The 12,865-nt window shown below is 32.6% G+C and overlaps 1 protein-coding gene and 1 non-coding gene across 2 annotated transcripts; both read right to left on the bottom strand.

Moving 5' to 3' along the window:
- Positions 1-1,774: 1,774 nt before the first annotated feature.
- LOC125593770 lies at positions 1,775-1,991 on the bottom strand. The gene has a single exon (XR_007329661.1). It is a non-coding gene; the product is annotated as a small nucleolar RNA U3 (small nucleolar RNA).
- Positions 1,992-5,522: 3,531 nt separating this feature from the next.
- Positions 5,523-11,387, bottom strand: LOC106429114 (galactinol synthase 4-like). Its single transcript, XM_048770111.1, has 11 exons — positions 11,008-11,387; positions 10,861-10,918; positions 10,413-10,497; positions 10,243-10,311; positions 9,998-10,091; positions 9,833-9,912; positions 9,618-9,734; positions 6,821-9,529; positions 6,408-6,728; positions 6,116-6,250; positions 5,523-6,031 (listed from the first exon to the last, which is right to left on the bottom strand). Exons 8-11 carry the CDS (start codon positions 7,136-7,138, stop codon positions 5,912-5,914), a joined length of 894 nt encoding a protein of 297 aa, XP_048626068.1. The 5' UTR covers positions 7,139-9,529; positions 9,618-9,734; positions 9,833-9,912; positions 9,998-10,091; positions 10,243-10,311; positions 10,413-10,497; positions 10,861-10,918; positions 11,008-11,387; the 3' UTR covers positions 5,523-5,911.
- Positions 11,388-12,865: the final 1,478 nt, after the last annotated feature.

The raw sequence follows: 12,865 nt of genomic DNA, 5'->3' as shown, positions 1-12,865 counted from the left end.
TATGTATCAAAATAGTCAAAGCCTTCTTTTTGTCGGAATCCTTGAACTACAAGCCTAGACTTGTATTTTCCACCAGGTTTTCGTGTCATTATCCATTTATTCTCTAATGCTTTGCAGCCAGGTGGTAAATCCGTTATGTAATAAGTATAATTTTGCATGATCGAATCAAATTCACTCCTGACAGCTTCGTTCCAAAATGGAGCTTCTGGTGAAGCCATGGCTTCTGCCAAAGTTTTTGGAACATTTTCTACTAAAAATGCCATTAGAAAATCTTCTCCAAAAGATTTTTCTTTTCGAGCTCTTTTGCTCCTTCGAGGTTCATCTTTTTCTCCATTTTCTGAAATATCATTTATAGAAATCTCGACGTTTGTCTCAGTTTCTGAGTTTTTGTCATTGTCTCTTTCTTCTCGAGTTCGTTTTGAACCTTGTTTTTCCTTATATGGAAAAATATTTTCGAAGAAAGATGCATTTCTTGATTCCATTACTGTATTTACATGAATGTCTGATATTTCAGATTTATGTACCAGAAATCGATAAGCATTACTGTTATGTGCATATCCGATGAAGATGCAATCCACTGTTTTAGGTCCAATAGAGACCTTCTTTGGTGGTGGTACCGCAACTTCTTAGGTCCAATAGAGACCTTCACATATTTCTTCTGCTCGTAATTCTACTAAGAAAGAAAATTATAAGTTGAGAATCAAAACGGCAGGCAGAAAGTAACTATCTAGATTCTTGTCTGAATGAGTTTGTGTAGAAGCCGGATAACCAGACTGAATAAATGAAATAATAAAAGCGATATGTTAAGGAAATAAATGATCGTAAAGAGCGAATACAAGAACGATAAGAAATCGTATTCGCAAATGAACATGGAGTCGAGATATAATCTCTTTCTTTAACTCTAAATATTCGCTCCGTTAGTGAGACGGCACTGTACGAATATCGAGTCCCAGGATACAACCATGGCAGACGATCACGCTTCACTCGTGAATCGCCCTATCGAACTATAAATCTACGAAACACTCTCGAACCATAGACTTACGCTAAGGGATTTTTGCTGTTGGTTTTTGATACGGAAAAAATTAAACAATGAAGGAAGAAGAGAGACGATATTTAAAGAGACAGAGAAAACCCACTTCCCGCAACAGCTGCTGCACGTGGGCGAGAATCTCGCGGAGATCAAGGGAAGTTGAGTTCTGAAACTTCTTCCTCAAGACTCTCTCTTATCTCGTTTAAAAAATTTCGAGAGAATAAACTGCATGACGTTTTTATTTTCTAGACAAACTGCTTGTCGTTTCAAAATAAAATGCATGTGGTTTTTGAGAATTTAAATGGCAAAACGTTGAGCTTATCTTGGTCCAAAAAAAATATCACCGAGACCCGAGCCGGCCGGACGGCGGCGGCGCACGCGCGCGCAGGGAACTCTCTCTTCCACTGAGCTGTTTAACCACTCATAATACAAAAGCTTAGATATATTACTCAACTTTTCTTCTCCCAACCGATGTGGGATGTTGCTTCACCTCTTCTTTCATTTGAAATACAACCATCAAGTGGCCCATTTATATTCACATTTTCCCAATTAATTTTGAAGCCCGTTAGCCTTAATTAATTGATCCAACAGTTTGAGATTCAGAAGACACAGAGCTCAAATGCCATATATCTACTACAACATTCTAATAAACATGGCTCCAGGGCAGAATTACATATATATATGAAAAAGCAACAATTGTGTGATCGTTTTGAGCATGTGATATGTTTCAACTGAAAAAAGTAAAGCCTGTCAGACAACCGTGCGACCACTCCGGAGAGATCAAGATCTAACCGGATAGCGATCCTCTACAGTGCGGAGCCTCCGAGGAGAATCACAACCGTTAATCACACTCAAGTCACACGGCCATGATTCATCAACCAGGTTTAGGGGCCTGTCTCCTTAGAAATCAAGGATACAGAGGTACGAGCCTATAGAACAGATCCTGTTCAAGTAAGGTCGTGACCTTCACTTCCATCTCTCTGATATATAAACCGTAAAAGTTCCCTGTTATTTGACGATGTGGGACGAAATAAACAAAACCTCACATACTCTATACGTTGCCGTTTCTAAGCTCAACGCACTAATGCCACATACGTCATCGTTATAGTTAACTCAATCTACTAAAATAACTCAAAGCCATCTCTCTGAATCTATCCGACCTGATGCTAGTCCACTTGAAAAAGCCAGAGATAACATTTTTTAGCTAACTTAACTGATTCTATAGTTTGGTCAAACACAGTAGATTAAAAATGTCACTCAATTATAATGTTATTGTGTTAGGACTTGTTTCGTTCGCAGATGGATCTTGCTCTTGCCAAGATTATGAAAGTATTTATATTATGCAATTGCAGGGAACTCCTAACATTCATAAAAATTCTGGTAGTAAGTGGTGATGATGATTCTTCTCTCCTGACTTCCTTTGGTTACTCGTCTTCTGGATCTAGGGCTATTAAGGTTAAAAATCCTTGAGAAGTAGATGCTGTAGCCGATGCACTGTGTTCTGCCATCATAATGATTGATTTTGTGAAACAATTACGTCATGGAAGTAACACTGTCGCTACATTAGTACAGATAATGTGGCATCATATTGGTGTTTTCACATGAGTTGGAGAGGTCTGAGTTATAGGGTCGTTTCCCTTTCTCCTACTTTTCAGAAAACTACTTTGAGAAAACTGCTGAAGATCGAGCAACAAAGCTATATTTCTTTGAGTAAGTGGATTAAACCGTGTAAGAGATCTTGGAGTAGCGTTGTCTGAACACGGTTACTTTACAAGCTGGCAAACGATTGTGTTGCAGGCGGATATGATAGATATGATAAATGCTTGGCTTGCAAGAAACTAACTTTGGTTTTGAACATAAGCCGAATCTTGCAGATCACGTGACAAAAACTCTTTTCCTGTTAAAACCAAATAATCATGTATTGACTCTCTCAACTTCAATCTTAATTTTACCAATATACTATAAAATGAGAATGGAAGCTTTAAGAAAAAAAAAAGGAGAAAATCTGCAAAAAGAGCAAAAAAGCGATGAAGCAAAACTCAGTAATAAATATTATCCAAACGGGCAAAAGCTGTTCAGAGCCTTAATCAAATGTAGTCCACGTCATATCATTCTCAAAGATCCAATGACAAACTTCAATCCTACCCGGACCAGACCCTAGAGCCAAAAACGCTCCATGACTTGCACTCCACGCTGACGTGTCAATATGACAAATGGCAATACCATGGTTGGGAAAACGGTTTATTGATGCCCTCACTATAGAAACCAGAGAAAATACATACCCAAACAATATTATTGTGCCAAAACATTCCTAAACTAAATAGAAATTTGAATTGCATACATAAACTCATAATAAATAGCTAAAACATGTCTCGTAACTGACACGTGTCAGTCCATTTTAAAATGTATTGATTTATTTTTTTAAATTATTATCTTTTATAGTGAATTCTTATACAACTAGGTGTGGCCTCACACTTTGTGCAAGCTAATATATATTCTTAATATTTTTTTTACGCTGATGTATTTAATTAGATATAAATATTCTTTTGTGTGATTTCGGTCTTTATTAACCAAATCTCAATTGCTTATTGTGTGGAAATATTTTTCTTATTGTTTATACATGATTTTTTTTATCTCGAAATTTAATCCCAAGTTTTTTTTAATATTAAAGAGTCTAATTTTATAAATTTTGGTTTAAATGTAAGCGCATTCAATATGAAAGAACAAATCTTTATTTTAGTAGTACAGTTCTTGGCTAAATAGAACTATGCAGAGAACTTGAGTAAAACTCAATAATACATATCACTGTAATTTTCATGATCAGTTTTAAGAAATCTGATACTTGGTTTGCATACCAAAAATGTGCATGTTGAACATGTATCACTAAATATTTAAAATTTAAGTAAGCGTCATGTCATAAAAATAAAACAATATTAAATTAAACTCTGAATAAAATTTACATTGTGTCACGAATAGTTAAACATTTTTTTGCTGCAATGAGATATTTTAAAGGTTCAACATTCACAACTTCGCCAGTAATATCTAAAACACAAAACATTAGAATGAAGAACTCGTGAACAAACATATCATAAATTGAATACATCAATAAAAACAAAATATGATATAGAAAATTCACCGACTAGACATTCCTTTTCATATTGACGTCCCAATATTTATTTAAATTTCATGAAATATTTATTTTTTTTTAACTCTTTTGAAAAATCATCACAAGGTATGATTTTGCTTGTTCTGTAGAAGTTCATCTTAAAAAGCAGAGGAGACGTTCTATATTTTATTGTATAATCACCGAAAGTGAAATTATGCAGAATAAACGAATCCCCTTGACATAACTTAGATCAGAAATTACCAAAAAAAGTCGCCAAAAGAATATTTATCAATAGAAGCATGAGTCCCTAATTCCCTAAAAATTAAATTTCAAAATAATTGACTAACACCAAATCATATAATTAATGTGAATCAATAATGAAATAAATTAATATTTATGATGGTATCAACCAACACCAATCCAGTTGAAACAAATTTTGATTTTTTCATAATTCTAAACTATCAATACTTTTACTCTAATTTTATAGCAATATTTAGCTGAGTCAAAATCTCCAATAAGAAAAGGTGAAACATGCTTCTTTTTCAAAAAGACAACGTTTGAAGTGTTTCATATTATTTAAAGATGAAGTTTTGAAAAGTTTTATGTGCATTTATCATCAAACGTATGATGAGAATATACACAATCATAGCATAGAGTCGGCAAACTATAATAATAGATTATTAAGATGGATACTAAGATAAAGTCGGCATCATAATTCTATGTATTAGGATTTACATACTACTATAACTATAATATGACATAGATTAAGATAAATATCACTTACACATTATTTATACTAACATTAAGCTATAAACTATATTAAAAGATAGATTATGTTCCACATCCAGTAACAAATATGATTTTAAAACAGAATAATAAGAATTGATCATAACTCGTCAAAATTACAATTTTTATATATATATATATATATATAAAATTAAAAATCTTGAAATAGTTATATTATTTAAATTAATAAATTAATGACTCAGCTAAAAACTATTAATAAATTAATGATTCAGCTTAAACCTAATTAAAACATGAAAAATAAGCAAAATTACCTAAAATCATGGAAATCATGACAAATAAGCTAAATCACTTCATAAATAATAGTATAGATAGTTGGACATATACGTTTTTGATATTAAAAAAAGAAGTTCATATACATTTTAAAATTGTTGTTCTCATAATTTATAAATCAATAAATTTATTTTTGTATATATAACACTCTACTTATGATACTAATTGATTTCTAGACTTGTAATTTGTAAACATATGAACACTCCACGTTTGTATAGTTGATTGCATAATAGGTAAATTACGTATTTAAAGTGTTGCAGATAACTATGTAATTAGCTAAATAACATTCTACTAGACGGTATTTGTAGAACAATAACAAAATTCTATTTTACCAAGAATCAGACAACAAAATATGTTTTATATGTGTGATTGTATGTTACATTCATCATTTACATTTTTTTATTTTTTGGTTTATTAAATATTTTTATTAATGTTTCAAATAATCTAAAAATATTAAAAGTCCAGATATCGACCAAAAATCTATGATAAAAAGACGATATATTTGTTTTTTTGTTATATTTTAGCAAAAATGCCATGAATTATTATAGTTTGACAAATTTATTCTCACCACACAATCAAAGAAAACATATAACTTAAAGCATAGAAATCAAACACACCAAAACAGTAATTGTAAAATTAATTTGGCTTTATGCCACGCCAAAATATTTCAAAAGGGCTTCCGCATCTTCACCAGGTATTTACGATTTGAAATCGAGGGATTCGTCGTTATAAATATCCCACCATCTCTTGACCAACATTTTGACATCTTCTCTGTCCATGTAAGCTTCTTCTCCAGTGAACTTCCATGGCTTGGATCCCTACCATTATTCACCAGTAATACTTATAAAAAGGATGAAAGTTTCAGAATCAAGGCATGTATGTAAGCAATAGAGAGTACTTACAGGTGCACAGTAATGAATAACTTTGACATTCTCCAGCTCCACATTCTCCGGGTGGCGCCAAAGTACAGACATAATCAGGTTGTAAACCAATGGAATCGGTTTAAAAACTTTCTCGAAGAACACATTGAGAAAATCCTGCCAAAATCCCACGTACCAATTCATCATCATTCAAATCAGTGGAAAATAATATTTCATATCTTTTATTTTCTCAATAACCGAGTATGATTTTAACATTTACGAAAACATGTTTGCATCATTTTAATCTGATTTTTAATTGTATCATATAACTCACTTGTTCTGCAAATTCTGAAGGTGGTGTGACCTTGAGAGTCTGGAGGAGGCTCTCATATGTAGAGAGGTTAGGCTCAAACACAAACATTCCAGCGTTGTAGTACAGTGGAGGAGGAGATTCCATCTCGACCGGCCACTTCACCTTTTCCGGGCACTGCTGGCAGTATCCAATTTTGTATTGGGGCGTGTGGCTCCATGTTTTCTCACAGAAACAGCCTATAACGCCATGCAAGTAACCATCTGGCAAATCAAAGAGCTCGTCTATATTGTCATAGACTTGAATATCCGCGTCAAGGAACACTACCTTGTTGTACTCTATAAACTACAAGTTTAAAGTAAATCAGAAACTTAGAGTTCAACATATATAAAAAAAGTGCTCTGGTTTTCAGTTTGTAATGCTTTAGACATGCTTACGTTCCAAATACGAAGCTTCGAGTAGTTAATAATGTAATAGTCCCTTGCATAAGAGACCTGGTCGTCCGGAGGATATACAGGCTCGATCTCACGCATTATACAGGCTTGAGACCTCAAGATCTCTTTATGTTCCTCAGGCACATCAGGCATCACAGCAACAACGAGAGGGTAAGCACTTTTAACCTTACGCAAACCCTTTGCTAGACCCACTACACCCTTCACATACTCTCCATTACCTGCCAGGAATGTCATATAGGCTCTTTGTTGATGGGCATTTTGCTTTAAAATGACTGGATCCATGGGAATGGATGGGGCCATTTGGAACAAGGAATGTTAGGTTGGGTTTGGAAGTATTTAAAATAGGAGTCTGTTTTCAGATGAAGCTTGTCTGTGCCAACTTGTGACGTTGGCCTCTGAATTATATACACTTATGTTACTGATGAAAGTTAGCACCAATTAAGTCACATATAGAAATGTAAAACTGTGGTGACACCTTATTGGTCCATATGTCATTCATATATCATGAAAAGAAATTTTTGAAATGTATTTGTACATACCTTTTTTTGACGTTGGTCCTTATTGTAATTTTTTCCATACCTTTTTTGCTTATTCTAAGAATGTACAATGTAAGAAATTTTTGAAATGTATTTGTACATACCTTTTTTTGTTAGCATATTCTTAAGAAAAAAAATATTACCAAAAAAAAAATATATATTTCTAGTTTTAACAGTTGACCATATTTACTTTATATATTACTAGGGCAAACCCGCCCTACGGGCGGACGGGTGAATAAATGAAATGATGTAGGTTTTTATTATTTTCACTGGTGGACTGCATGCAGGTGATATCTAGAGAATGTGGACTAATGTTAATGTGTTTAAGAGATGATATAGGTTTTGTTTTTTACTTTGCCATTGGCCGAACGTACTATATATTAATATTTGGTTGTGGTAGAGTCAGAGTAAAAGAAAATGAGAGAATTTAATCTATTAATTGAGTGTCATATTTTTTATCTACCATATAAAAGTTTATGTCAGACGATTCATTAAAACTAAATATACTAAATTTACTCATATATAATATTTTCTTAATAGAAACAAATAAATAATATACTTTTAAACAATAACATTCCTAAGAAAAGCTAAATATATTTTATGCTATTTTTTAATTGTTTATCATGTTTAATCTAGACTAAATTATATATATATTTTACTAATTAGTTTTAAAATTAAAAAGTACATTCCAGTTCTTTTGTAAATTATCATATTAATTTTTTTACTAAACAAAATAAACAATAATTTATCGGTTGTAAGATTTTATGTTTGATTTTTGTAATGAAAATAAAAACACCAAACTGAAATATGATATATTAAAATAAAATTATATTTAAAAAATATAATAGAAATAATTTAATTTAGTCACATACAAACATTTCGAGCATAAAAAATTTTAAACAAAGTAATGTTTAAATTAAACTATTAATATGATGTTGCATTTTAAAAAGAATAAAAAAATAGTAGGTGATTAATATATGATTAGTACAATTTCATCAAAAAAACATCAAATATAAAACTTTCAAAATAATATTATATACTTAAAACTGATATTAAATGTATATCTTTATAACTTATTTTATAGTTTAAATATTATTTTAATATATATATATCTGCACGTAAGTGCGAGTTCAAATCTAGTTAAATATTAAAGTAGAGTTTGCTAGATCAATCTCATGAACATATTCGAAGTAAAAAAAAAAATTCGAAGTGGTTTAAATTTTTTGGTATTTATTAATCTCGCATCTTTTTTTCTTCATTGCTTAAAAGTTTGATCTGAGGGAAAACATTCATAGGTTTGCATAAACTTAAATCACTCGTATAAGAAGTCAAACGGAATTCATAAGATGGTTAAGAAATTATTTATTTTAAAGAAACTTTACCAGATGCAACATATTTTAAAAATTGATGCCGAAACATTATTCAAACAGAAAATAGTGGGTAGAGAGACTTCATGATCTTCGCCTATGCGACCCATGCCTTCTTGGCAACCTTGGAAGTTGCTGTTGCGGGAGGCTTATTGGTGTGGACACCAGTTGAAGTAATTCCTATAGTTGGTGCTTACTCACAGTCGTCACCATCAGTGTCCACCTTAGTAAGCACTGAGATATTCCCGAGCATATCATCGCCATGATCATCGTAGCCATCCTGTTAAGACCGTCACTCTTCATTATTTCCATACTACAAAAGGACCAGAGTGGAATATAATTTAAAACATATATGGGCAACGAACTCAGAGAGTGGCAGACGGTCACGTTCGTTCAAGATGCGTGATATAGTGAAGGTTTGGTGATTGGCAGCGAAATTGTAGCTGCTTACTCTGACCTGGAAGGTGAAAGTCTTGCCAACCATTTGTTACGGTAGGCACGTACCAAGATATGCATTTTTTCCCATTGAAATCAACAAATAGACTTTCAGCAATCTCATCAGCAATAGTTGTTTCCACACGATCCATAAAATAAAATGTTTAAAATGTATGTTAGTTGCTGATGTGTCTATGGGACCTCATTTTAGGGTCCAACATATCGAAGGAAACCAACTGCATTGGTGTTACTGCAGGTTGCCAAGTAAAAGATGAGACTGTCCGCTGAAGCTTCTTTGTACATCTGGAGCAAGAGACATAGCACCAGCCTTTATCCATATTAAATCCAGTGACCTTCATGGGGCAGACAAATTCAACCTTTACATTTTACATTAACATAATCACATGCAAAATACAATCATACTAAATATTATTGTACAACCTGAGGCTGGGAGTGAGGATAAACTCGTTTAGTTCAGCTATGGTCACATGCTCAACCTTGGATTAACCCCTCAGCAGTGAAGCTGATGATGTGTTCCCAGTGTCTTGAGAGACCAGCCTGTAATGATGGACAGTAACCCGTCAGAGCATGTAGTGGATAAGTCATAGAACAAAACAAATTTGGACGTAAAAGTGAAAGAACTACCAAATACTTACTTGTAAAATAGGTTTCCTCTGCATTAGTCTCCTTGTCAAAATAAAGTTGTCTCCCAGATGTGGCATTCAGGAACAGACGCCTGCAAATCAATAGTGTTGTAAGTGTTCCAAGAAGCATTAGGGTCGATCTTAGTTAAACAATACAGAGAATATGTGACAGAGTACCTCTTTTCAATTGTGGGACTTATGCTAGCCGTCCAGGTGGCTATGGAATGATACAGCATCTGAGTCAAACATACTCAACGTCCCAGAAACATCACTGTGAGGAGAAAAAGAGTGCAAGGAATGCTCAACATTTTTTTTTTTATATAGATGTGAGCTCAGCGATTTATTCCTGAAAAGGATTATCATTTTAAGATCTTAAAAGTTGCAATGGTGAGTCTGTGAGAAACTGCTAGTAAGTGGATTACCTAGAAGCTGGGTATTTGTGTTGGCTAGGCCAAGCAGCTGATTTTGATTTCGAAACCTGAAGTGTTCTTCTGGAATTGAGGAAACCGGTTCGGTTAACTAATCAAAACTGGTTGAATCACTCAACCATATCAATAGAGGAGAGTCCGACAGACTAAAATTTTGATTACACCTAGTGACATCAAAGCCGCATAGAACCCGCCTTTAAGTGCCGTCTGTAGGTGGTGAGATGGTGACGATCCTGGCATGAGTGTCGCCTGAAAATGAAAAAAAAAAAAACATAAGCAACAACAGGATAAACCACTCCGAAAAAAGGAAAAATTGAATTTCGCAAACATTTTTTGGATATATATGAGCCTAACGCAGACGTGTGTTCAAAGACTACAATGGACATGAGTTTTAAGAATTGGGCAAAAAATTATAAAAAAAAACCTTAATCAACATCCGGATTCGAAACCATTTCCCAAAAATAAAAAATGTTATTTGAAAACAACCGGATTTGGCAAAATACGAACGAAAGAACAGTTTGCTCTGAGAACATATTTTTGATAACTATGATCCTAAATGCCGTCGCGTGTTCAAACACTACGACGAACATGATTTTTTTAGAACGGAATCACCTTGGAGTCGAGGAGGAGCATATCCACACCGATGAGCTCACCACCGCGTTTGACGTTACTAAGAACCAAGTTTTGATTGTGTTAGGATTGGTGAGGATGATGATTATGGAACGAATACTGCCTTTTTATAGGTAAAGTTTCACCGACTTGGAGGGAGTTACGAAGTATTGAATGAGATGGTGTGGGTCCAAGATGGCCGTAAATGACGATGAGCCACTTAATCATGTAACGTATCATAGGCGTTGAATCGGAGACGGAACGACATGAAGGAAACCAACAGAGAGATTTGATACAAATATTTGATACAGAAAACCTCCTAGAACCTCCATGAGAGTTTGACCTAATCGGATTTTAAGAAATCGATTGAAGAAGACGACCTTTTACTTTTTTTTTTTTTTAACAGAGCAAATATTGTGTCTCGTAGCCCACAAATAAATAAAAGATGTTACAGCCCAAAGAAAACCAAACAATTGGAGATCGAGGCCCATTAACAATACACGCAACAAAATAATCAAAACGAAAACCGAGGACACGTGTCAGCTCCTGAACCCATAAATTATCTACGTGGAATCTGAGGTGGCGCTCTCACAGGAGAGAGAACCTTACTTTATAATAATAGATAATGCAATATTGCACTTTAAAATTTCATATCAATATTTACAGGAAATATATATTAATATAGATGATTTTACATATGCACTTCGAAGTACATTAACCGCAAAAATCAAAGCGTAAAACAGTATTAAGTTTGTAATAATAAAATTTGGGGGAGAATTCATTTGTTATATATTAATAAAATAACAAAAGTTATGTTGAAGATAATTAATCCATAAAATAATTCCTCCTACATAAAGAGTAGGACGTCAGTTTTCTTTTCTTGCCTAGACGATTTCCGATACCGAATCATTGGGCCAGTGACCCATAATCAAGACATGATGCAATGGGAACCATGATTTTTGGAGTCATAATTAGGGAAAAATTTAATCTGATGTATACTTTTGGTTTGTTTGAATAATCTGTAGGGATTTAGTGAAATGCGATGGTAAAGGGATTGTTAATAGCCTTTTGCTGCTCGGTTTCGATCCGCGTTCGGAGAGACTATTTAACAAATGCAAAAGTTCCCGGCAAAGAGGTGAACAACTCATTTTTCTATATTCAAAAAAAAAAAGGAAATTCATTTTCAAATGATTCAGTTTACAAAAATATCAAATTTTAGTTTTAAATAATATTAGATTATTATTTGTGAAAAGTCTCTATTATCCTTAATGAATAATCTATACTATTATTTATGAAGTGATTTTGATTTCTTGTCAACTTCTCCACAATAATAGGTGATTTTGCTTATTTGTCATTGGTTATTGCTTATTTGTCATATTTTTCATAATTTTAGGTAATTTGTTTATTTGTATGTTTTAATGATTTTAGTTTTGCTTATTTGTCATATTCTCCATAATATAGGTTATTTATTTATTTTTCATGTTCTTTATAATTTTAATTGGTAATTTTATTTATTTTATTTATTTTTTAATTGTTTTATGTGGTAATTTTAATTTTGCTTACTTGTCATGTTCTCTATGATTTTAGGTTGTTTTGTTTATTTACATATATTTTATTATTTTTAGAAGCTTATTTCTCATATTCCATGATTTAGGTTGAGTCATTATTTTTAATAAAAAACTTTTTGAATTGTTAGTTTTTAAACATTTTTAATGATTATTTAATAAATATTTTCATTATATTCAGAGATAATTATTATTAACAAGTATTATCAAATTATTGCAATAGTTTTATAGTTTTGTTCATCTTATGTTTACTTTAGTAAATATTAAATAGTTTAATTTTTTATCTATCATTTTTAAAAGAAAGATTTTTCTCTTTTATGTCACCGAATTATCTTACCAATAAAAAATATGAGTCTAAAGAATACAATATCTCGCCATTATAACTAAAAAATTCAATTTTTACTAGACATATATAATCTATCACTTTTAATTTATAAAATTTT

The sequence above is a fragment of the Brassica napus genome, chromosome C9, assembly GCF_020379485.1.
Source record: "Brassica napus cultivar Da-Ae chromosome C9, Da-Ae, whole genome shotgun sequence".
Lineage (NCBI taxonomy): Eukaryota > Viridiplantae > Streptophyta > Magnoliopsida > Brassicales > Brassicaceae > Brassica > Brassica napus.
The sequence above is the reverse complement of the archived record's forward strand: the minus strand, read 5'-3'. Positions and strand labels throughout refer to the sequence as shown.